The sequence below is a fragment of the Mugil cephalus genome, chromosome 13 (assembly GCF_022458985.1).
Source record: "Mugil cephalus isolate CIBA_MC_2020 chromosome 13, CIBA_Mcephalus_1.1, whole genome shotgun sequence".
In the NCBI taxonomy this organism is placed as follows: Eukaryota; Metazoa; Chordata; class Actinopteri; order Mugiliformes; family Mugilidae; genus Mugil; species Mugil cephalus.
In genome coordinates this window covers 21,428,419-21,451,750 of record NC_061782.1, presented here as the reverse complement: position 1 = coordinate 21,451,750, position 23,332 = coordinate 21,428,419, and the positions used below count along the sequence as shown (strand labels likewise).

General features: G+C 41.9%; 2 protein-coding genes across 4 annotated transcripts in view; one reads left to right on the top strand and one right to left on the bottom strand.

The window, feature by feature from the left end:
• ugp2b (UDP-glucose pyrophosphorylase 2b) overlaps nt 1-2,381 on the top strand; it is a 28,791-nt gene extending 26,410 nt beyond the window's left edge. For all 3 annotated transcript variants that reach the window (XM_047604075.1, XM_047604076.1, XM_047604074.1), the window contains exon 10: nt 544-2,381. In XM_047604075.1, the coding sequence (XP_047460031.1) occupies nt 544-651 (108 nt within the window). In that variant the 3' untranslated portion in view covers nt 652-2,381. The remainder of the gene's footprint in view (nt 1-543) is intronic.
• Nucleotides 2,382-5,286: 2,905 nt separating this feature from the next.
• Nucleotides 5,287-23,332, bottom strand: part of peli1b (pellino E3 ubiquitin protein ligase 1b) — a 35,901-nt gene continuing 17,855 nt past the window's right edge. Inside the window, exons 2-7 of the mRNA XM_047603269.1 lie at nt 22,154-22,452; nt 15,341-15,470; nt 14,130-14,231; nt 12,618-12,815; nt 12,342-12,530; nt 5,287-8,424 (exon numbers count right to left, since the gene is read on the bottom strand). Of these exons, the coding sequence (XP_047459225.1) occupies nt 7,846-8,424; nt 12,342-12,530; nt 12,618-12,815; nt 14,130-14,231; nt 15,341-15,470; nt 22,154-22,236 (1,281 nt within the window). The 5' untranslated portion in view covers nt 22,237-22,452 and the 3' untranslated portion in view covers nt 5,287-7,845. The remainder of the gene's footprint in view (nt 8,425-12,341; nt 12,531-12,617; nt 12,816-14,129; nt 14,232-15,340; nt 15,471-22,153; nt 22,453-23,332) is intronic.

Genomic DNA, 23,332 nt, shown 5'->3' with positions numbered 1-23,332 from the left:
AAAGGAACCACATGAGGGAGTTCAGTTAGCTCTATCTTCAGCGTTGACCAATGTCTACTGGAGATCTTTCTGTCACTGTCCATGTGACGTGTGTTGTGACGCCTGTTTTAGTTAAGAAGACTTCACAGCTTGTTCCAAAATGTGTATCAGTTCCCCAAGTCGTAACACACACACGACAAACAGCTGTTCATGGTTCTGATAAAGCGGTAGGCCCATTCATGGCCTAAAAAGGACACTGAAAAAATAAATTAGGAATTGCTCCCTGCATCTCTTCTATTGGTAAACCAGAACAACCACTACGTTATTTATTGTGTTGCCCACAGCGATGCTTTAAGATGTTCGAAATACATTGAGGATGTTAAAAAGACTGTAAACGCACTGTATGCATGACGTGTCCTTATTCCTTAACGTGACAGGCATGTACTTTTATACAACCTTTAAAAGTATCTGTTTCTGGTGGCTGCCAGCTCTCAGAAATTAAAGGTTTTCTAGTCACGTTCCTGTCTTTGATAATCTAACAATAAATATTCTTTCTCCTTCCAGGGCACCGTCATCATCATCGCCAACCACGGAGATCGGATTGACATCCCGGCAGGATCCATGCTGGAGAACAAAATCGTATCCGGCAACCTCCGGATCCTGGACCACTGAGGCCTTTTTCCACCCTTGTCATGTGACCAAGTTGGCTCTATCCCAGTCATGTGACCCATTTGGCACGTTTACCCGACACCAACAGATTGTGACAGGAAGTAGATTTCCCCCCGAAGGCTGTGTGTGATTGCATTATGTGCAGTGCTATTCTGCAGTCTAGCTGTCATGGCATACAGTAGTTTACTTGGTCAATGTAGCTGACATACACTGCCCCCTGCAGGCAGTTCATCATATAACCTTTTAAAGTATTGATAGTTTGTCATTGCTAAGAGGAAAACAAATAATCTGATTTTTATAAATTTTATGTAGTGAGTTTGTCCAGAAACTAAAACCAAATTAGACTCTTAAATAGATGGGAGACAATAACAATAATAATCATATTAACAGTAGGGACTAAATGGGGCCACACGTCAAGAACGATTCAGTTTTTGTGCACTTTCAGCACTGCTAATGCAATCACATAGAATATAAACAGAAATGTAAAGTCCTGGAAGTTAAGGAGAAGTTTATTTTAAGCTTGTTAAGACGTCGCTTCAGGACTTAACATGATTCCACATTCCACAAACTGAGATATGTTGCGCTATATCATAGTTATTGAATATATCCATGCACAGGTCACTCATTTATTAGTGGGGGTATATGAGATATGTCCTCCCTGCCCCACATTTATGAGAGTACCTGAGCAAAACCTTCTTGATTGCTTTGATTTTGATCACATAGACGGCAGCAGCAGAAAAAGCAAAAAAAAAAAAAACAGGAAAAAAAAAAACCTGACGCAGTATCACCTTTCCAGATTTAACAGCTACCACAGACACAGAGCAACATCAGCACTGAAGGGAGAACGTCCACAGTAAACGCCCAGTCTCCAGGCTAAGTGAACAGAAGCTTAAGCTTCAGCTCCACTTCACTGCAGCTGACAAAACGGATTCAAAGAAACACAGAGGCCGTATTTCCAGATGGCCTTTGGTGGCACCCAGCTAGAGAATTAGCATAATCTCAGTATTGGTGTTAATGGTAGTGGACAGAAGCACACATTGTTCTGTATTTAGTGGGAAATCTGACTTTCCTTCCTTTTTGCTAAACTATGTTAAAAAATTCTAAAATATTAAGTGGAAAATGGAGCCTGAATTGATGTCACTGGTGATAAATGTTTAAAACTGTGAGAGAACATACTTCCTGTGTATTCGCACCTCCAGCGTCCAGAGTAACCAGCCTTGTGCCATAGAAGACAACATGTTACCCAAATCTTGTCCTTGTGACTTTTTTTTGTGCTTTTACCGGGTGATAACTGTAAGGATTCATATCCAGGTGCGACCATTATGAATTATATGTTACTATATCATTCACAAGTGAAGACCTTTATTTGTCTGTGTGGCGTCGATGAAATGGGGAAAAAACAAAAAAGCTGTGCATTACATTTGTTCGAATCCAGTATGTTTGCTCACACCTGAAAGTGTCCCACGTCTCCTGTTGCCTCCTCATGTCCGTCACCCAGAGCTGTCCCCCCCACATTAAGCCAGACAGGACGTGCAGTATTTCCTGTTTACACACAAACACACGGTCATTCTTGAAAAGATGCGCGCGATGCTTCGGTGTGAGAATGCTTGAGATGGGTCCGACTCGTGCGGGCCGTGAGCCTGAAAGCAATAAGTGTTGATCTGTGATGGTTATGAGGTCTCGGCCCAGTTCTGAATCCTCAGAGCTGAATAAAGTGCAATATGAAATACTGAGCTTGTGTCGTCTGTTGTTATTATTCACCCATATCATCAGTGTCAGTGTCATAATGGGAATCTGAAAAAAAAGATGACTATTGTGACAGGTAGATTTAGCTGTAACACATAATCTGTATTTTAAAAGATTTCTATTTTATTAATTCACATAATAGGAAGAAAATTTGAGCTAATTACTTCACAGTACCAGTGCTAAAATGTCACCTTCAAGTGTTAGCAGGCCAATAACTGCTAGTTTGCAAAAGCAACATGGAAGCAACATGGAAAAAGAATATAGCTGAGCCATGACCCCCGCAGGCTCGAGGATCCGTGGGGTGGGCCGTCTTAATGTAAATTTTGAAGTGCATAACTGTTCTTGCTGTGTGAACCATAGAAATAGAAAATAGAAAAAAGAAATGAATATTAAAAAAACACTTGTGAACTTTGATTATTCAAATAAGCAGTTTTGAATTTCTCATAAACTCTACCTCCCTGCGTTACTTGTTTTTTCAGGTGTCCTTCGTGTTACTCCTTGCAGCACTGAGGGAATCTTTGGCTTTCAAAGTGCAGAGGTAAAACTCTGAAGGACTGTTCAGGAGCTCACTCCTCATGAGCTCGTGGTATACTCAGGATGTGGCTGATGAGAGACAGTGTGTTAGACAGGTCTACTACCTGAAAGAGAGCCACCCACCTGGTAGTCACACCTTAAAAACAAATGCTGTTAACTAAGGATGCCTTCAGAAATAGAAATAACTTTTATGTGTTTCTATCAGTTTATAAAATGCAAATTGAGTGGACAAAAGACAAATCTCAATCACATCAATATTTGGTGTTATTACCCTTTGCCATCAGACCAGCATCAATTCTTATAGGTGCACTTATACAAAGTCAGGGACTTAGCAGGTTTGTAGTCTGGTGTATGATCAACCAGTTATACCAAACAGGTGCTAACGCTCATCAGTGTCTCATGTAGGTTGAAACACAGTCACTAACTGAAACAAAAAAAAACAGCTGTGTAGGGGCCTTAAAGCTGGGTGAGGAACATTAAAAACTCTGCCACCAAGGTGAGGTTTTGGAAGACAGTTTCATGTCAATGAGCACAGCAACAAGGCACAAGGTATTAAAGCAGTAAGGTCTCTGCCAGACAAATATTTCAAAGCAGACAGATGTTTCAAGATGTGCCTTTCAAGCTCTTTTGAAAAAGCATAAGAAACAGGCAACAGTGAGGATCGTAGATGCAGTGGTCAACTAAGGAAACTTAGTGCAGCAGATGAAAAACATATAAAAGATGTCCAGCAGTGCCATCAGCTCACAGTGAGCTGGTACACCCATCTACTCTCTGGAGAAGTCTGGCCAGAAGTGGATCATCCCTCTGACATGGAAACAAAGCCAAGAACCCAGAGCTCTGCACGAAAACCTGGGAACTGGAGAGAAGAAACATGGCAGCAGGTGCTCTGGACTGAGTCAAACTTGTAAATATTTTGCTGTAGCAGAAGGCGGTTTGTTCACTGATGGGCTGGAGAGAGGTACAACAATGAGTGTCTGCAGGCAACTGTGACGCATGCTGGAGGTTTGGGGCTGCATTTCTGCAAACAGTTGTGGATTTGGTCAGGATTAATGGTGCCCTCAATGCTGAGAAATACACGCAGATACTTGTCCATCGTCAGAGACGGAGATGTATGATTGGCCCCAAATTTATTCTGCAGCATGACAAAGAGCCCAAACACACAGCAAAGGTCATTAATCTTCAGTGTACAGACTTGTGTCTCTTCATGTGATCCCAGACACACTTGATGTTGAGATCAGAGCTCTGTGGGGGCCGTGCCATCACTTCCAGGACTCACTGTTGTTCTTTACGCTAAAGATAGTTGATCATACACCGGATTAAAGTCCTGCATAAGCTCTGACTTTTTGCGTCTGTGGGATGTGACTGAGTTGTGTCTTTTCATTGGTTCTAGATTTTACACAATGTGTAAACATGGTCGATGGAACCATGGGTACGTGAACCAAAGTTCACATCTTCAAATCTTCAAATACATTTAGGAGAACTAACACGTTTACCTCATGGTGAAAACAAAGAAAAAGTCAGCTGTTTGTTCTTTACAGGGCAAAAAGAGAAGGAAACGAGGGGGAAGATTTGACCTGGTGCTGGTGGTGAGAGAATATTTCTGTGGGTAAATGTGCAAATTGCTCATTCCACCAAATTTCATAGATTGAAAGACAAAAGAATAACCGAACATAATACCTGCTTTGTCCCCAGCCAAATGCATTTTCAAGAGTGTACATTAAAGAAGCTTGATAAATATAAGTGGACTGGTGAGTCTCTTTTTCTGAATTTAAGGACGATACACCACTGGTCAGGAAGCATTGTGGCACCGTTGCAGACTCCGGTGATGCAGTCGTCCACGTCACAGACTGTCCTGATGTTCCCTCCTCTGGTCACACTCTGCAACCTGACATCGACGGGACGTACCAGAGTCACCTACCTCTACCCTACTGCTTCTCCCGACTCTTAATGATACTTCACTGTCTGCCTCTAATAAATATTAAATGACATGAGTGAACTGCGTCTATTTTAATTATTTATTATCAGTTTTACATGTTGCGTTTGAGCTCAAAGCATCTGAGCGTTGTTGGTTATGAGTCACAGCAAGAAACTGACCATCAGTATGTGAATCAGACTTCACCTTCTCCACAGAAGGTTTTCATTTCTGTCTGCGGCTTCATATGTCGCAAAAAAGATTTATTCGACTAGTTAAATGTCGTGCTGCATACGTCAGATGGGAAGCTATAGAAATACTTCTAGAAATAATCTCAGTGTAACTAACAGAAACCTGCAACCAGGCGGTACATCCACTTCTTTAAATGTAAACATGATGTTGGTGATGTAAATAAAAGAGTAACACTCAACACGCCACAAAACGTGTCACTTTTACACTTTATTGTTTAAAGTTGTTACAAAAAAGTGTTTTGCTGGAAACATTCTTTGCTCTTTGCCTTTTACAAGCACAAGTACTCTCGAGATAGGAGAGCGTGGAGAGCAGAGGACAGTGGGATGGACGGACGGACAGACAGACTTGTATGCGTGTGTGTGTGTGTGATCGCGTAAAAATTGGGGTGGACACAGAGGGAAGCCCTTAATCGCACACTTTATCCACAGAGTCCATGAAATGAAACCAACACAAGACTGGGTGTAGTTGAGGCAAATACCCAAAAGTCCAGAAGATATTTCTTCTCTTTTTTTATTGTGAGTTGTTGGTGTTTGTGTAGACGAGACACAGGTCAATGTTTTCTCCCTGAGGTGAGTTAGTGTGTTGCAGTCTGGAGGAAAGCTACTACGTGGACAGATGAACACACACACAAACATACAATCATCGTGATGCATAAATTACAATCACACACAAACACACACAACTTATACCTGCAGATAGGACCGCGTTCAGAGCTCATGCAGACCTGAGACTCTGGTCAGTAAAGCTGCTTCACAGGTTTCTACAGTTCGAGTCTCGTTAGTAGTGTCGAATGTGTTGTGTATGCAGCGGGAGGATCTGTGCTTTCAAAGCTCAAAGTATCAGACTGATCAAATGGCATGGTTTTCCTCCGCAGACTGACTAAGTGTCACCATTTACTCCTAAATTCTTAGTAAATTCTAGCTTCTTTAGTAACTCTAAACCTAATCTTTTAATCTAGAGTAACGTGTCGTTAGCTGGGACCACCTTCAAACGGTGTCATGTTCACAGACTAAACTCCAAGTGAACAATACAGGAAGGTTCGAATTGTAAATATTGAATAATTAATCTACTAAAATGGTAATTGTAAATAATCTAATCTTGTAAATTTTGCTTCAGAAACTAAAATGAGGACAGCCTTGATATTTTGAGCTTGTTGGCCCTAAACAGCCAAGACATCAACACGCACTTGCCAAAACATTAGGTACACTAGCGAGAACACATTCTGATGTAACAGTCCTACATTAAATCTTCAGCATCAGAAACGTGTAATTCAATGGGATGACCATTTTTGCAGGATGTAGTTTCTGATATTTAGCCAAACCCACTCAATAAAATGGGTTTGCCAAAAATAATAGAAACATGCGCTGGTACAACAGAATTCAACAGTACTACAAACCACAGCCTCTGAAATAAAAACACAGCTGTCAAAGTCACTTGAAACTAATGCTGACAAACAAAACGCAATAAGATTTCTATTGAATTCACTAGTGTACGAAATGAACTGGCCAATGTGAAGCCCTGGTGAGAGCACACACACGCACACACACACACACACATCCATAAAGATAATTTAAAGTGGTCAGTGTGTCTGTGTGAGTCAAACCTGAGTCAAACAGCTACAGATTTGTGTGTGTGTGTGTGTGTTTTGTCGCTTGCTTGTCTTGTATCAGGTGAACGGGACTTCCTGAATTGATCTGAACACTTTCAATCCTTTTAAATTATTGTCTGAATTTGTGATTTTCAAATAAAAACCCATCGTGCATCAGCCTAATATAGGGGGCACACAACAAAAGGATTTGTAAATAGATCACTGCTGATCACAATACTGTTACCGTATCAGTCTGTCTGTGACTGTGCATCACAGTGATAAAGCAGAATTAACCAATAAGTGACTGATAACTGTACCAAAAAATGAGTTCAAGAGTTTGATCAGGTCTGGTTAGTGTGTGTGTGTCTGCATGATGTGTGACATTAGCTACATGGCTGCATTGTCGTGGCTAACAGAGACGCTTCACTCTGACGTTAAAGGGAGGGAGCAGTCGTTCAGGCTGTCTCAGCAAAGACTCCCATAATGCTTCAGGAGGTTTCTGTTCCAAATCTATTGCTTTGAATGTGAGTAATGAGAGGGAAGAATAACTCAAGGGTCAACACACAATGTGAGCGCACACGTCGGGACGGGGTGTATAAATACAACAAACAGATCTGAGAGGGCGAACGAGGATAAAGAGAAAGAAAACCCTCAGAAGACATTACATCTGATTAACAATATACTGAACTTTCAAATTAAGATGCTAAATAGTTTCAGGCATAGCTGACATATATAGTATGGAGCAGTGGGTTCTGGGACATAAATAAACATCTTTGTTTAAATTAGCTCTAAGAGATGTACACAGATGTATATTGCAACAATAAACATGAATAAAAACCGTAGGTTTGCGCTGCGGCATGTTAGTAATTTAGATAAATACTGTTGTGAAAGTTCTTTTTCGGGAAACGCAGAAAAGTTTACCCAGCAGTGTTCTTAGTTTGGTTTTCATTTCTCTGGTTTCACATGAAAATATAGAAATCTTTGTCGTCATTCATGAAAAAGCAATACAAAGGTCACTTAAAAATGAGAAGGAGAAAAAGTTCATATCTTAACCGCAGGGGGGAGGAAAATAAATCTGAGCAGGTCCCTGTTTTGAGTCAGCGTCCAGATGAAACCTCCTCGCCCCGCCTCCTCCAAAAGGATGCTGGGGGGGGGGTTTCTCCTGCTAGTCAAGGGGTCCCTGGAAGATGAGTCTGACGTAGCCGTGCTCCCCAGTCAGCTGGTGAGCACAGAAGGGACAGGCGGCGTGGAAGGTGTGTGTGCCGTGCGGCAGCGGGATCTGACTCCAGAACGCCGCTGTCTTCTCTGAGCAAACGTGGCCGCAGGGGTTAAAGGCATGAGTGGGCGGCGCCGCATCCACGTAAAAGCCCGACTCGCAGCCCAGCCACAGGGGCACGTACGGCCCCTTAGCCCGGCACATGGGGCACTCCCTGCTGCGGCCCTCCCGGCCTTCCCTCTCCTCGCGGTGGTTGCCCCAGTTGTGGTACCCGTGCACGTGGCCGCACTGGAGGTAAACCCACGGCTGCTTTTCGTCCGGCGTGTCCTTGCGACGCATGGAGGGGAAGGCCAGCGTGTTGAAGCCCACGGGGCACTGCGGGCGGGCCGCGTTGATCTCCTGCCGCAGCGCCTCCAGGTGCTTGAGGGTGGGAGTGCGGGCCAGGCCTTCAGCAGTGCGCCACAACAGGGTCGCGCCGCACAGGTCAATGAGAGAGCCGTCGACGAGCTCCTGAGACTCAGTCTCCACCTGGAGCAAAGACAAAGAGACAGCACGTCATACCTCGAAATAATAAAACAGCAAGTAAGATCCAGACGATATCACAGTCACAATCAGAGGCTGGATCTTCACAAACATTGAGCTCATCAGTTTTTATGAGACTCAAAACAAATGGCTTTGAATGAACTGCTAAAGTTTTTCAATCTTAGTGTTAACTAATTTATTTGTGACAATTTTCCGATTCAAACCGATCATGATTTGACAGATGCGATACTGATTCATTAAATGCTTGCATTGATTTTTTTTAAATAACCGCTATTCCTTGCATCCTCTCATTAGAAATCTAAACAAAAACGTGACCTATCGCAGAGATTAGTCCACGTGTGAGGGAGATCAAAAACACAAGCTGCAACACTGAGAACACTGTCAGGCCTGAAAGTTGACTGGATATGCCACTAATCTCTACAACCAATGACAACATCAGATTTACCTTGAAGCAAAGCTGTTGGAATATCTCTAAATGAATTGGAAGTTACAGAATCAAAGCTAATAAGGAATTAGATGATGACCAAGTTGTTAGGGTCTGGCCTCTGGAGACAGTGAATGCCCAAGTCTAATGATACTAAATATTATTACTAAATGATTATATGTCTCACCATGTGCATGCTGGGGCAGACTCCATGATAGACAGAAATAACTTTGAGGTTTGCACTTCTGGTCTGGGCACAGCAGGTGGCAGTGTAACACAAACAGACTGACAGCTGGAAGCAAGACGACACGAGGAAAGTGTGTGTGTGTGTGTGTGTGTGTGTGTGTGGAGGGGTGAGACAGGAAGTTGCTGGAAATTTTAGTAAACCGCTTGAGGAAGCACTTGGGTCGAGTTGGTGGGAAACTCCGTGTTTAGATAACCCAAGGACAACAGGGTGGGGAAAACACAGAGGAAATTTAGGGAAAGATCTAAAACATACAACAGACTATTTTTAATAAAAGAGGTGAGGTCAGGGGCAGCTCCCCAGCGTTTTGCGGTGAACTCATTTCTGGCTGACATTTCACTCTTTTGTAACTTCCTAGTATCTATTTGTCAGTGAGGCAGCATCACACACATTCACCCCAGTTTTTCTGTTGTTGGTCAAAAAGATGCTCAGCCAAACCGGGTAAGAGCTTGGCAGCTCGCTTGAGATGTCACTTGATATGTTTTCACACTCATATGAGACTTAAAGATCTGAGTCCTCCGGTTGGATTCAGTCCATGTAAACACTGACAAGCTCTCACCACAACGTTTTATTTAATTACACTGAAGCAGATTATTTATCAGCACAAAAGCTTGTATTAAACGCGGCAGGAGCTCAGAAACTGCACTCTTTTCATTATCCTTCACAAAAGGCTCCACAGCAGGTTCACTGAATGCCACTGTGTGTGTGCCAGAGAGAGAGAGAGAGAGAGAGAGAGTGACTGTAAGATAATTGAAATTATGTTGGTTTAAACCTTGTGTCGATCTGAAAATGGGCAATCAGCTGCCCCGCTGGCAAGGTGTCCGACATGTCATTACTGCACAATAACCGGTGATTACAGTTTTATATTTGAAAGCGCAAATCCTCTGAAACAAAAATCTTACATTTGTGAAATATTTTAAGTAGTGTTGTCAAACGATTAATTTTAATCAATTAATCACTGGGTTGCTGTAAATTAATTTCGATTAATCACGATTAAATATCATTCATTTTTAATCTATATTAATCTTGTTTCCTTTTGCGTGAGCAAACAGACTGAAAAAAGATGCACTTAATGTGTTTATTAAACACCTTCAACAGTTTCAACAAAACAACTTGAAAAAACTTTTTATCTCTTTTCGTGAATTAAGATTTATCCACATTAATGGCCCCGTTATATATACTGTAGAATGTGAGCAGCATGAACCAGGCATTTTTAAAACGAATGGATCAGTAACTAAAAACGTTTTCTCAATCCAGGACAAATATCAGATGGAACGTATATAGACAGTCACTGTCCTAATGTTCAGTTTAAAGGTGGCAACTGAACTATATGATCATTTTGGATCATTTTCCAAAAAGAAAACACTGTGGGCGGCCCGCGCTGATCTCTTGCCGCAGCGCCTCCAGGTGTTTTAGGGTCAGTGGCTGTCGTGGTGTTGACTTAGGAGCATTTTCTGTCTTTCTGAGATCAACTTTTACACATTTTCTGTTCTGTAATCCTGTTTGATTTTCTTCGTGTTTCCTTTTGTTACCTTCATCGTAAATCCTTATTAAACTAAACATTACTATTTCTATTTATTGTCCTGCATTTGAAACAAATGCTGAATACTAACTTTCACAAAGATAAAATTTAGATTTAGACTGTTATATTTGAATTCAGTGTTACGTGATCAGGTAGTTCAGTATTTTATTGTACAGTTAAAAAATACAGCTGGAAAGGTGAATTAAATTTGGGGAAAACTTTTTTTAATGCTGGTTCACAGGCACTGAATGTACATTGCTTGAGCTTTTTGTTTTTTATCTTCTATCAGGGGACTACGTGACCTCATCAAATGGCTTTGTAGTAGCCAGATGTGCGTACTTCTGGTTGTTGGCTGTTGCAGTTGCTGAATGATTTCTGTGAAACTGCACTGTTTTATTACAGTAGACTAACCTACTGCAAGCAGTCTGGGTGGTCAAAGTACTAATCACAATATCAAGCTAATATTTTGGGTATTTTCAAACAGCTTTTGGGCAGGAAACGATCAGCTTTATCTGAATGCATTTGTTTTTACTAGTGTATCTAATTAACTGGTAAACTGAATCTACTTTAACTGTAAACTTTAAAAAGATTTGCTTGACTGACTAGAGATCCTTTAAATTGTAGTCAAAAACCTCAAATATTATCACAGTGGTACCCACTCCTGACTGAAAATGAAACCCTACAATGTTCTCTCACCATACCTAATAGAAATATGTGCTTTCCCACGGCTGACAATCTACACAGTCAATCAGCTATGAAATAATGAGTGGTTTATAGAAGTGGATGATGCACAGGGCGCTTGGAGATAAGGAAAAGACGGTTAATTTGTGCTGTAGTGGAGAGACTTGAGAACAGGTGGGACAGCAGATAATAATATCGCAACTGCTGACTGTGTGCTCACAGTTGATGATGTGTGCGTTGTGTACAGAAACATGGAGCGAGAGAGGGAGAAAAAAAAACAAAGACCTAATTAAACCGGCATCCTAAATCCAATCAGATAAAAGCTTCAGGGGGTCGATGAGACAACAGGAGGTCTCTGATTGGCTGAGAGACTGTGACGTCAGCTGGAGGATCTCTTACACGGTCTGGTTACAAACAGCTTTGACAGACGGACCTGTTGCCATGAAGATGGCACCACAGTAACCTCCTGCTGGCATTAAGCTCAGACTGGACTCCTGCTGCCTAAAGGCCAAAGTTGTGGTGTAGTAGTGTGAAAAGGTGTGACGGAATGGATGAGAGAGAAATATTGAAGAAAAAAAATGATTTGCAAATTTTCACTTTAATTGAAAACTGCAGCAGACAGAAATCAGGAGGCTAGCGAACCAACACGCTCTTATACTAACATTTTAAAGTGGTTACTATACATATTGTTTAAATTATATCAACACTTTAAATTATGCATAAAAAAGAACAGGGCCACTTTTAGTCGCCACCTGTCAGGCCCAGCTCCAGTCCTCAGCAAGATGGCGACCACTGGAATCACTATATTGAGTTTGAAATTAATTTCTCAGGAATCTGTTGACATCACAGAGGGTTTGTCCATCCTTATATTCAGTCAATGCTCTCGCTGCTTTCTGAACATGATTGCTGATGCATATTCCCTTTTCAGCAGCAAGAGAGATGATGACTAGCTGATGGAGCACTGAGCAACTAAAAAAGTCAAAGAGGCAAAAGAGCCCAAATCAAAAGAGCTAAAGACCACGTTTTCTCACCATCTTTCCTCGCTGCTGCGCCGAGCGGGTTTCCCGCAACGTGAAGACATTGCCACAGACAGAGATCTCCCTCCAGACTCCCGGTTTGGAGTCCTGGGTGAAGCCATTGCGCGGGTGCATCACCAGCACGCCGTTAGTGGTTAGCCCGTCCATTTGTCCATCAGACGTCTTCCACTTAGCAGCTTTCTCCTGAGGTAAACATAAATATGAAAAGATGTGATACAGACAAAAATAATTCAAATGTGTGCCTGAAGCCAGGGATGAAGCACTACTCACCCCAAGGAAGATGTTCTTGGAGGAGTCGAAGCCTGCGGCATAGATGCGAGCAGTGTAAGGTGGCGTGCGCTGGCACATGATGCGGCAGGCGAAGCGAGAGATGGTGCTCTGAACCGACTGTGTGTCGGCATTACTCTGGCTACCAGCCACCGTGTCTGTCACTACGAAGTCTATCGGACTCTCTGTGGACCGACCAATCTGGTGAAAAGAGAAAAATGTAGTAAAAAAATGTATTGATTATGGAAACAGCTTCTTAACAAGCTGGTACAACAAGAAATGTTCGAGAACATGTAAGTAGTGGAATTAGTGGCACCATCACTACCGTAACATACCCTGACAAACAAGTCTGTGTGAATCAAAGCTTTTTATCCCCGTCTGACTCAAATGAATGATTCATCGCTGATATTACATTTTTGACATTACATGTGCATTTGTTTTATGACTTGGTGTTCAGTAAAATCAGTCCATTTCAATAGTTAATGATGTCTTTACATTTGATGACAAGTACCGTGAGTTATAATTTAGGAACAGTATGTAACTGGACTTTCCAAGTTTAGTAATAACCAGCGTCGTGGGTTTTAAATTGATCTGAAAGAAACAGAGATTTCACAATCCCAAAAGAGGATGATGATCATGTAATGATGTGATGTAACTAAGGTTGGGTAGAACTGCTGCCATAATCTGTGTGCTTTAAGGATGTACACTGGAAATATGACGCTGCCGTGGGCTGAACTATTCTCTTACTATATAATATGTGTATAACATGCTTACGTCACTGGAATATTTTAACGCAGAGGAAAAATTGATGACAGTCACATACTTTTTTCTCCTTTCTAAATAGATTATTAATTTATTTATTTATTTTTTATTCAAACCAAACCGACATGAAAGCACAACCAGCAACAAAACTGTGACACCACCCCACGTCACCTGTGTCTGGACCAAACTGTGAACGATCTGCAAAGACTGCAGCCAGTGCCCAGCTGGCAAGTTCTGTACCACAATGGAAGGAAATAACTCTTTATACCAGCAGGTGGCAATAGTCTGTATTCGTCATTTAAAAGGGAAGAACTACTATTAGCTGAGAGGCTACAAACCCATATCATGTTGTTGTCAATACGTGTTTGCGTTCAGTTGAGATGATGATGGAAAATGAGAAGACTTATTTTGTGACCTTTGAACTTCATTGTTTGTTCGTTGTTATTTTCTTCTCTTGTTTTAGTCCCTTAGCTTAACAGCCAATCAGAGTAAACTGTCTCACCGACTTGTTCTTGTCAGAAGTCCGACAAGTGCCAATGTTGCGGGAAACACCAGAGCTAGAGCCACGGATATTAAACCACAGCACGACCTCAGAAAACATCTGGGTTGGTGCGTCACAGCCCTTACAATTTAAAAACCTCTGCCCTTATTAAAGGTCTTTACCAATCTCTATTTAAGATCTACGTGTAAGCAGAGCAATGAAGTGGAAAAACTAAGGACTGTAAATTGATTCTAAAGGTCTGGGCTAGTTACCTGGAACATGTCTGTATTGCTGTCATGGGTGTACTCCACCACCACCGTCTGGGCTCGAGACAGAGTGTAAGAGATGCTGTGCTGGTCTTTGTTGCTTATGGCCTGTTGAGACAGAAGGAATAGGGGACAGGTGGTGACAGAGAAGGTACAGAGAGAGAGAGAGAGAGAGAGAGCAAACCTTTTAAATTCACAAGTAGATTGAGCCCAGACATGTTTTATAGCAAAAACACCTGACATCTGCTCAGTGCTCCTTAAAGAACACACGGAGGGTGGGTGGGTGAAGACTCCAGCTATGTACTCACTAACTGGACCTAACATCTCTTCGGTCAGTCAGGACCACCCACAAGACAGAAGAATACAATCACTCTTCCAGACTTTTCAAATTACCACACATAAAGTCTCAGTCTGTGTGTGTGTGTGACAGAGTGAGAGAAAGTAAAAGTGTGTGTCTGCAGAGAGTGCATTAGGAACAGATGTGAAACCAAAAAAGCACACCTTACAATTTCCTGATCATTTAACAGGTTTTAGAGGATTTCTGGGCAGTGCTGTAACTGATGATGGAAACACATGAACACGGGCTTCCGGGGATTTTGCGAGAGAACGCTCAGTTACTTTCAACTGGTCCGTTCATGGTTGTTTCTCATATAAAAACTGAGTGTTCCAGTTAAATTTGGTGTAAAACAAAACGAAAAAAACAAAAAAACACAACGTTCAAATGCCTTTTAAAACCTCGACAAAGCTTTGTACCTGCTGGTCTTTCTGCTTTTGCTAACTCGGGAGGATTTAGTGAGCGTTTTCCTTTTTCTGTCTTGCTCGTGGTGTTATACTGCGTATCACACAACAACAAAGCTGTGCTTAACAAAGGCCTTGGCGGGGCAGAGACGGGCAAAACCACTGATCTGGGTGTGTTTTATTTGATGTTGTCAGACAACACAATCACACACCTACAAAGAGACATTCTTAAGAAAAATGTAGCTTATTTTCTATTACTCAACGTTTCATGGGTGTATGTAACACCATTATTCCATCAAGCTAGAAGAAACTTGAAGGATAGATCACCACGAGAAATAAAAAGGCCTGAACCTGTGTAAGATTTGATGATTACTCAGCTGTCTGTAAGACGCTGCATGTTTTTTATGTTTCTGTATGCGTATGATTATGTGTGTGTGTGTGTGTGTGTGTGTGAGTGTGAGTGTGAGTGTGCGTGTTACCTTGGCTGCTTGTGGAGAGCAGGCTATGTGAACTGTGCTGGGTTTCACTCCGTTTGCTTTCGGTCTCTTACAAAGTGCAAAGCGGCTTTTACGCCGGCCTCGGTCCCCGTTGGGCAGAGAGCCATTGTACCTGCACATAAACACACAAAAACACAAACATAAACAACCACATTCATGCGCACACAAAACAATTGGGTATTATTGTGAGGCCCGCTCTATAGTACACTGGAAAAACTGTCACAGTGGAAAAGGCTGTCCCTCCAGGCCCCTGAGACGACACATATGCACAAACAGCAGCCTATACTTTTTATACATGCAGTTTTACAAAAGCACATCATGTCCTCAGAAACAACAAAGCCCTCCAAACATAACCCCAGAAAGGCTGAGAAAATAAACACACAGAGACTCATTTAGCCTGATACATGGCCGAGGAAAGGAGAATAAACAGAGGCGTTGCCTGCGACAGAATGGAGTCTCTGTGGCTCTCAGCAGCGCTGTGACTGTGCTTGTGTTGTGTCTCTGAGAGTGTGTGTGCGTGTCTCCGCTTAATAAACTAAAGTGAGAAAGCATTTAGAAGACATTCATCATCTCTTCCCAGTTATCAACGGTGTGTTTGTGAGACCGTAGCTGCTCTTTGAGTTTCCAGGTAGAGGCTCGCTGGGTGTGTCTTTCTCTGAATATACAGATGTTTCGTTCTGTGTTGCGCACACATGTTTCAGATAAGCTGTCAGCAGCGCAGAAGTGTTATTCCTGCAAGCAGTGCTGCAGCTTTATAAACACCGCTTGCTACTTCAACATTGTTATGACAGTCAGAAGCCACAGAAGTTATGAACCCCTCGCAGGTATACTGTAACTGTACGCAGTGTGATAACTCTCTGCACAGTTATTTTTAATCGTTAAAGTTTCTGGTCTTGTTCTTTAAAAAAAAGAAGTAAAACAGATAAAATAAAAAAGAACAACACTGCTTGACTCCTCCAAGAACCTAGAGAAGATTTCCACGATGACAAACTTAATAATAATACCAAAAAAGACACAAGGGAATAAGGGGTCAATTTTAACTGCAGACATGTGTAATGTCTATAAGTGGTACAGCAGAGTACTCATGTTCTTTATGCACGTTTGGACCGTGTGTTTGACCAATCAGACTCCTGAAACAAACCCACCCACTGTACTGAGTTCAGTAAAGACAGCACAGACAGGTTGTAAGGACGCCCAGCCTGCAGCGCAATGTTTCCCAGAGAGAGCAGATCAACGCTGGGAGGGTTTATGAGTAACCATGGAGAGGGAACAGAGTCACAGCAACGTTTGGGAAGGGTAACCATGGCAAGAGCGTAACCATGGTGAAGTTTAGCCCGTATCCAGAGAGGGAAGGGCAGTCTGCTGGAGAAAGACCAAAGTGTTGCTGCAAGTTCAAAACCAGGTTCTCAGGGTAGCGGTGCTCGCTGTGCGTGCACATACATACATCTAAATACTCTCAAAACAAAAGGCCAAAGGTCAGCAGGTTAGCAACAAGCTAGTGTGGGTCCATGAGTGGGTGCATAAACAGGTTGTTCAAACAGTGAGACAGGAAAAAGCAGAGTTAGGAAAAAGCAAATGACATAAACAGTATTCTTCATTTTCAACAACTATCAACCAGCAAAGTGTGTGTGTTCTTGTTTTTATTAAGCTGTTGGGTCAAACTCCTGTGGGATACTAGCGTTATGAGGACATGTTGAACTTGCGGGGCCATTTTTCAGGGCCTCACAAAATCTCTAGGGTTAAAACCAGTTAAGACTTGGTTTAAGAGGAAAGGTTACACCTACATTGTCAAAGGTTTGGACACACCTTCTCATTCAATGAGAAAGTGACTGGTAGTCTAAGTTGACATAGTTAGGATTATGTATGGGGTATGAGTATGGGGCTTGTATGTGTGTGTGCTCCCTCCAAATGCAAGTAAACTAAAGATTAGTATACAGTTACGACGTATACGGTAAACCTATGAAGGCACAAGGGCGGGCTGCGTGAATAATTATTGCTAAAGGCTGAGTCACTCTGCGTCTCTGTTTACATGTGTTAACATTACAAGAGTCAGATGCTGCTTAACCCTTTATGGGGCAAGGAACCATATATGGTAACTTCAGTACACATTTTAAATTGCATCCTTGTTCCTCTCAGTGAGGTCTAGAAGCATGTGGTTTTCATTCAGCCAATCAGATGAGATCAAGGAAACATTCTCTTCAAGGTCCACCTTTGCATGAACACTGAGCTTAACTGCTTCACTATGTTGCATGAAGAAGTGGCCTAATGTTGTCTATTGTGACAATGTGTAGCTACATTGACAAGTGCCTAAATCAGCTAGAAACCATATATGGTAAATTCATTCATCATGATTTTCTCCATGAAAATTAGAAGTTTTGAAACAAAAGTAAGAAAGTCTTGTGAGGCCCAACAATAAAACGCTGGGGTTGGAATTTCAAGTATTTATAGTGCCCTATAAAGGGTAAAACATATCGTGTCAAACTGAATAACCTCTGTGATTAGAAATCTGCCAGAGAAATGATCATTTGCAGTTAAAGTTAATGGCATATGTGAGGATTCAACCCACACATAAAATTCATGTCTTCGGACACAATAACTATACTCAAAGCAAGTTTGAAGACCTACTGCATGCACAGATAGAGGTGAATATGGAGGGACTGCAGTGCATCCAGTGACGTCACTGCTGTTTAAAAAACTCCACATGGATGTCCAGCATCGGTAAACAGACTGTCCCCGGAGACGCTACTGCATTCCTCTGGATTAGGCCATTAGCATTACAGGGCTTCAAACATGGTAATGTTGGACTGGGGTTAGTGAGGATGTCAGACACGACACGATGCTACAGGATGACGGGTTCATCCATTGGTATTTGGGCATGTGAGTCTGTTCTTGGTTACAAAGGAGTCACAAACGGACTAGGATTCCAGTAAGGCCTTTTGGGTATTTCCAAGCAGAAACCATAAAAATATTTTGTACTGACTGTCACAGTATTTTCTGCATTTTATTTATTTATTAATTTTTTAATTGCAAACAACCACCTAGCTAAATAAAACCTACCATAAGAAATACTAAGATCTGAATTTGGCAAATTTAAGTGTCATGATAAGACAATAAGTGTTGATCCATCGTGCTAATTTATGCATCGAGAGTAATTTACCATCACAAGTCATGGTTAACATGAGCATAGAAGTGTTGGTTGCAGTGCTTAGAATTCAACAGTTTGATATGGCATTGAAAGCGATGCATTTTTTAACCAATTTGTGCTTTTCTTCTTCTTCACTTGTTTCCAACTATTTGAGTCTTGCTTCTCTTCGAAGAAATGTTTTAATAAGTGTCTGTGCACAAAGATGCATGCAACATGCGAGCCAAATGACACAAATTTCTTCCACTGCCACTTGTCTCACTTTTCTTTGCTGACATGCAGATGAAAAAATAGAAGGCATACATGGTCCCCATAGAGGGTCTTTAATTGGTGTCAAAATTGGTGTCATTGGCTGGACATAATACAGATGCACCATGCACACTTGATCAAGGAGAATACGAATATATAAGATAGGCCTTTATGAATCTCCAGGGGAAGTAGTAACAACAAATATCAATGCCTGCGCCCTTCAAGACTGTGTTCTCAAGGCTCTTTAGAGTACTGCAAGACCTAGACACCGAAACTCACTGGTGCGAGCAATTTATACATGTGCGCTAATCTGGCTCGCTCTATAACAATGCTAACCAAACACTAGTCACCGTTGTGTCTTTTCTGCCAGTCAGTTTAATTTTTGTTTCCACGTCTTGCTTCGCGTTCAACAATGATGACTGAAACCTCACCAAACGCAAATGTCTGTATCGCTGAACCTCCACATTTAACCTTTCCTCGATCTCCATTGATCCAAAACTATCAATTCTTAGACTGCAGAGATGGAGAAGCAGCTGGAAAAGCTAAAGCTGAAACATGCTACCACCTAGCAAACAAATCACAGCTCTTGTGGTCTGCGTTGCCATGACGCGTAGTTATATTTCTGGGGAGGTGCACATCAGATACAGCGCTAGGGTCTGCGTATGCTCTGTGCTGTTGCTGTAGCTTCTGTGTCAACTTAATGCAGAAGTCTAAACCACCTATCAGTGTCTGTCCTTACAGAGAGGCTGTGTTGGAAAAAAGGAGCATCCTGTGGTTTCACTGCCTTGAAGTGTTTATATAGCAAGCAGTAGAGGTTAATGGAAGCAAACAGGCTGTCCAGGTGATGTATTCACTTCCCTGAGAGGGGTCAAAAGGATAGACTGGGGTGCTGATATCAAGGTTAGGTGGCCACTATCAAAACATCTAGTTTTAGTGACTTCAAAAGTTTAAAGAGCAGCCTCACTTTGCAGGGCGTGACTACTCATATCATGGAACAAAGAGTTCCCCGTGTTGACTTATTAAAATGGGGTGGCCTGACCTAGAATCAGAAACTAGGAGTGGAAAAAGCAGAGCAAAACGGAAAACTGAGGTTCTCCCTTGTAAAGGCATGGAACAGCGTTTACTGCTCACTGGCTTTTTTTTCCACTAAGGAAAATTTCCACGGTCATCTCCCTGACAATATCGCTCTAGCACAACCCACAACAACAAACTGTGAGTCAGCTGTGAAACCATCTGAGTGTGTCTATGTGAGACATGACAAACGTGTATGTGCACAACTGTGTATATGCGAGCATGTAACAAGTCTTTCCAGCATCTGCATTCCTCTGTGGAGCGGGCTGGGACGCAAAATAGCCCTTTGGGGAATAAACAGGAGACAGAAAAATAGAAGAGGTCCTTGACTCTTAGTTGTTATTGGAGAACATTTGTGTGTACTTATATGTCTTCTATGTTGGAGATGCAGGGTGGAGTGGAGGGTTTTTCCTACAGCTGACTATGTGGACTTGGTTCTAAACACATCATCTAACACATCGTCAGCGGAAAGAGGAGGTGTTTAAGATGAGTATCCGCTGCTGCTGCTGCTGCTGCTGCTGCTGCTGCTGTCGTCCAAAACGGATCTCGTCTTATGATGAATCAAGCAATGGGGTTAATCTCATCTTCCAAAAATGCTCAGTTCTAGCTCTGTGTATTGTCAGTGCATGACCCCGTACAGCTGGACAAAAATATCCCTACTGTTTATAGTGCTTTCCCAAACGGTTTTAGTTCTTTTTATCAGCTTTTCAACTGAATCGTCCACAGGCTTTTGTCCACCAAGATTGTTAGAAGATGTTACAAAAGGTACAGGTCCACAATTCGAAGGACCTTTTAAACGCTCACTGTAGAATTCCATTGTTCTTAAGCTATGGTTAAAAAACAACACAAAATTGTGTGCACTTTTGTGTTCGGTCTGTTTCTGTATCTGTGTTATTTAGGTTTCACTGTTTGTCAGAGCTCTCTTGTAAACAACCATAAATTACATATTTGTGTGTAGCCATCAAAGGTCCAACCAACAAACACCCTACCTTCATTATATATCAAATATATAGCAAACTATTTTATTGTTAATTTAAAATGTTACATCTACATGTACTTGCTAGCATTTGTGTTTCCTGCCTTTAATGTGCATCAACCTTAGCAAACAACAGAACAGTTGTTTCACCACACTGTTGCTCAATCTGGGTTCTCCCCATGCTTAGTGGCCACTATCAGCATGGTGACCTTAGTGGAAGGGCCCAGAGTTGCTGACAGTGACGTAAACGTAAATCTGAGGTCACATGTCAAACAACTGTATAAGCTGCTCCGAATTGGTGAAACGCCACCTATTACCTGAATCGTTTCAATTCTGATTTGATTCAAGATCAGTTCATTTAGAGATATTTCAGTTTTAAAACAATTTTACTTCTGTCATGTTTTGAATCTCCATCACACATGGACTAAACCTCCTCTTGAAGCTGTCTCCAAAAGGGAGTAAATCCCCATCGCCCCCCATGTTAAAAAGCCCAACTTTACAGCATTATTACATTATTTATGTTTACAGCCCGGGACAAAAAGTGATTTTGGTCTCAATAGTTTGACTATTCAACTGTACAAGGAGGTAAGTTTATTTTTTATTAAGGTTTAAAGTTCTGCATAATTAAGGGCATTCCTGCTTTGAGTGATAGGCAGTAGCCTGAGCTAACAGGTAGCGGAGAGTCGGGTGGGTGGATCTCAACGTCCAGGCTGCTTTAGCCTCAATGCCCATATTTGGAGTATCCGAGTGTGGGCAGAGTAAAGCTTATTCAACATGGCAACAGCAGGCTCTGCCCACTTTGGGCTCCATTTTCGAGGTTCAGAATCCAATGGGTGACATCGTGATAGGTTGGTCCATAGTAAACAGTCAGTGGGTTTCACAAGATGTGGTGTGCAAAACCAGTTTTGAGATATCTAACGAGGGAACAGGATATCAATGATGAGATTTCATGAATCAATATCGAACATAAATTTGAATACGACAAGTAAGAAAACAATTAATAAACACACTCTACAGCCAGCATTGCTTTTCCTCACTGGAAAGTGCTGAAAGACACTTGTGTCAACAGTGATTTTGTAATTGCTTTAATGCCAGAAGGGGGAGATAAAAATTCTGCACAGCTGATTTAATCTGGGTTTGCTTGGTTTATCAGTTTAAACATCCGTAACAGTAAGTATTATTTGAATTTGACCACCTCAGCCTACAAACCCTTCAAGTGACTATCTCACACTTTATGTATGTTTTTCATATACTTGTAATTCAGGATATTTACTGATGCAGATATGAAACAGTAAATCAAACGCATAGGCGTGTGAATGGGTGTAATGGTGGGCATCTCTTATTTGTTTTTGCTTACCCCAACACAATGAGCTCTCCATACTTCACTGGCACTTTGGTGGAGGAGGTGGTGGAGATGTTTTCCTGCTCCGGGGAATACATTGGGCACGGCTGATGGAGGTCTGAGGAGGGGGGACGAACGACGGATGAAATCCAACGAGGTGACGGGAGGCAGGAAGGGGAAAGAGGGGAAGGGAGGGGGCGGTGCTGATCGAATGGTGCACGGGGGAAAGGAGGAGAAGGAAGGGGTAGGGTCAGCTGAGCCTCAGCTCCACCCTTTCATGCTTCATGTGCCCGTCTCTCGCAGCTCCACTTGTCCTGACAAAGCAAGACAAAAATGAGTGTGTTTACTCAAGCTAGCCTTAAAGGATGCACATGTAATTTCTTCATTAACATTAAACTCAAGTTGATAATTAAATTTCATGACATGACCAATGACAACAGAAATCATGCTATTTTCGGGTGGAACCATCTCTTGATGTTGCTCCACTGAATTCTAGATGTGACCTAATGTCAGGCCGCATTAGCCCAGTTTTAGTCCAGGCAGTAGACATTTTATGATAAAGGTCAGACAACAGTGCTGCATGGAAAAATACAGCCAATCTTAATCTTAAGAATGACTGGGTGCTTTAACTCAGGTGTGATGACCGAAGAACAGAAGCTCAACAAAATTAAACGTCGTCCAGAATGCTTTTATGTTGTTCAAATCAAAGGTAACACAAATGCGGCATTTCTACTATATACCACAGTGTTGTAATATCACAAAAACAGGAAATAATTGCCTTCTTGATGACTGTAGACAGTACTGGTCTGTGATAAGCATTCAAACCTCCAGATTTATTTTCATCCTGTACCAAAAAACAAACCTTTCCTAAAAGCGTGGAAATGTTATTCATGGAAGTTACTAGTGGGTCAGGGGCCTAGATGGGGAGGGATAGGACCTAGGACACTTAGTAATAGTGAGAACAAAAAATGAAGACACAATATTATCTCTATAAGCCTCATGGGCTTTAAATAAGAATTAATACTCATCCCTTGAAGTCATCCTTTAAACACAGCCTACCAAATGCACAGATAATTACATAAAAGGAGAACAGAAAGAGAACATGTCTGAGAAAAAGAATGCGTGGGATGAAAGGAGAGGACGAACTTCCTGTTTGAGAAACCCCAAACAGATCATCGTGGGTAAACGTTTAAG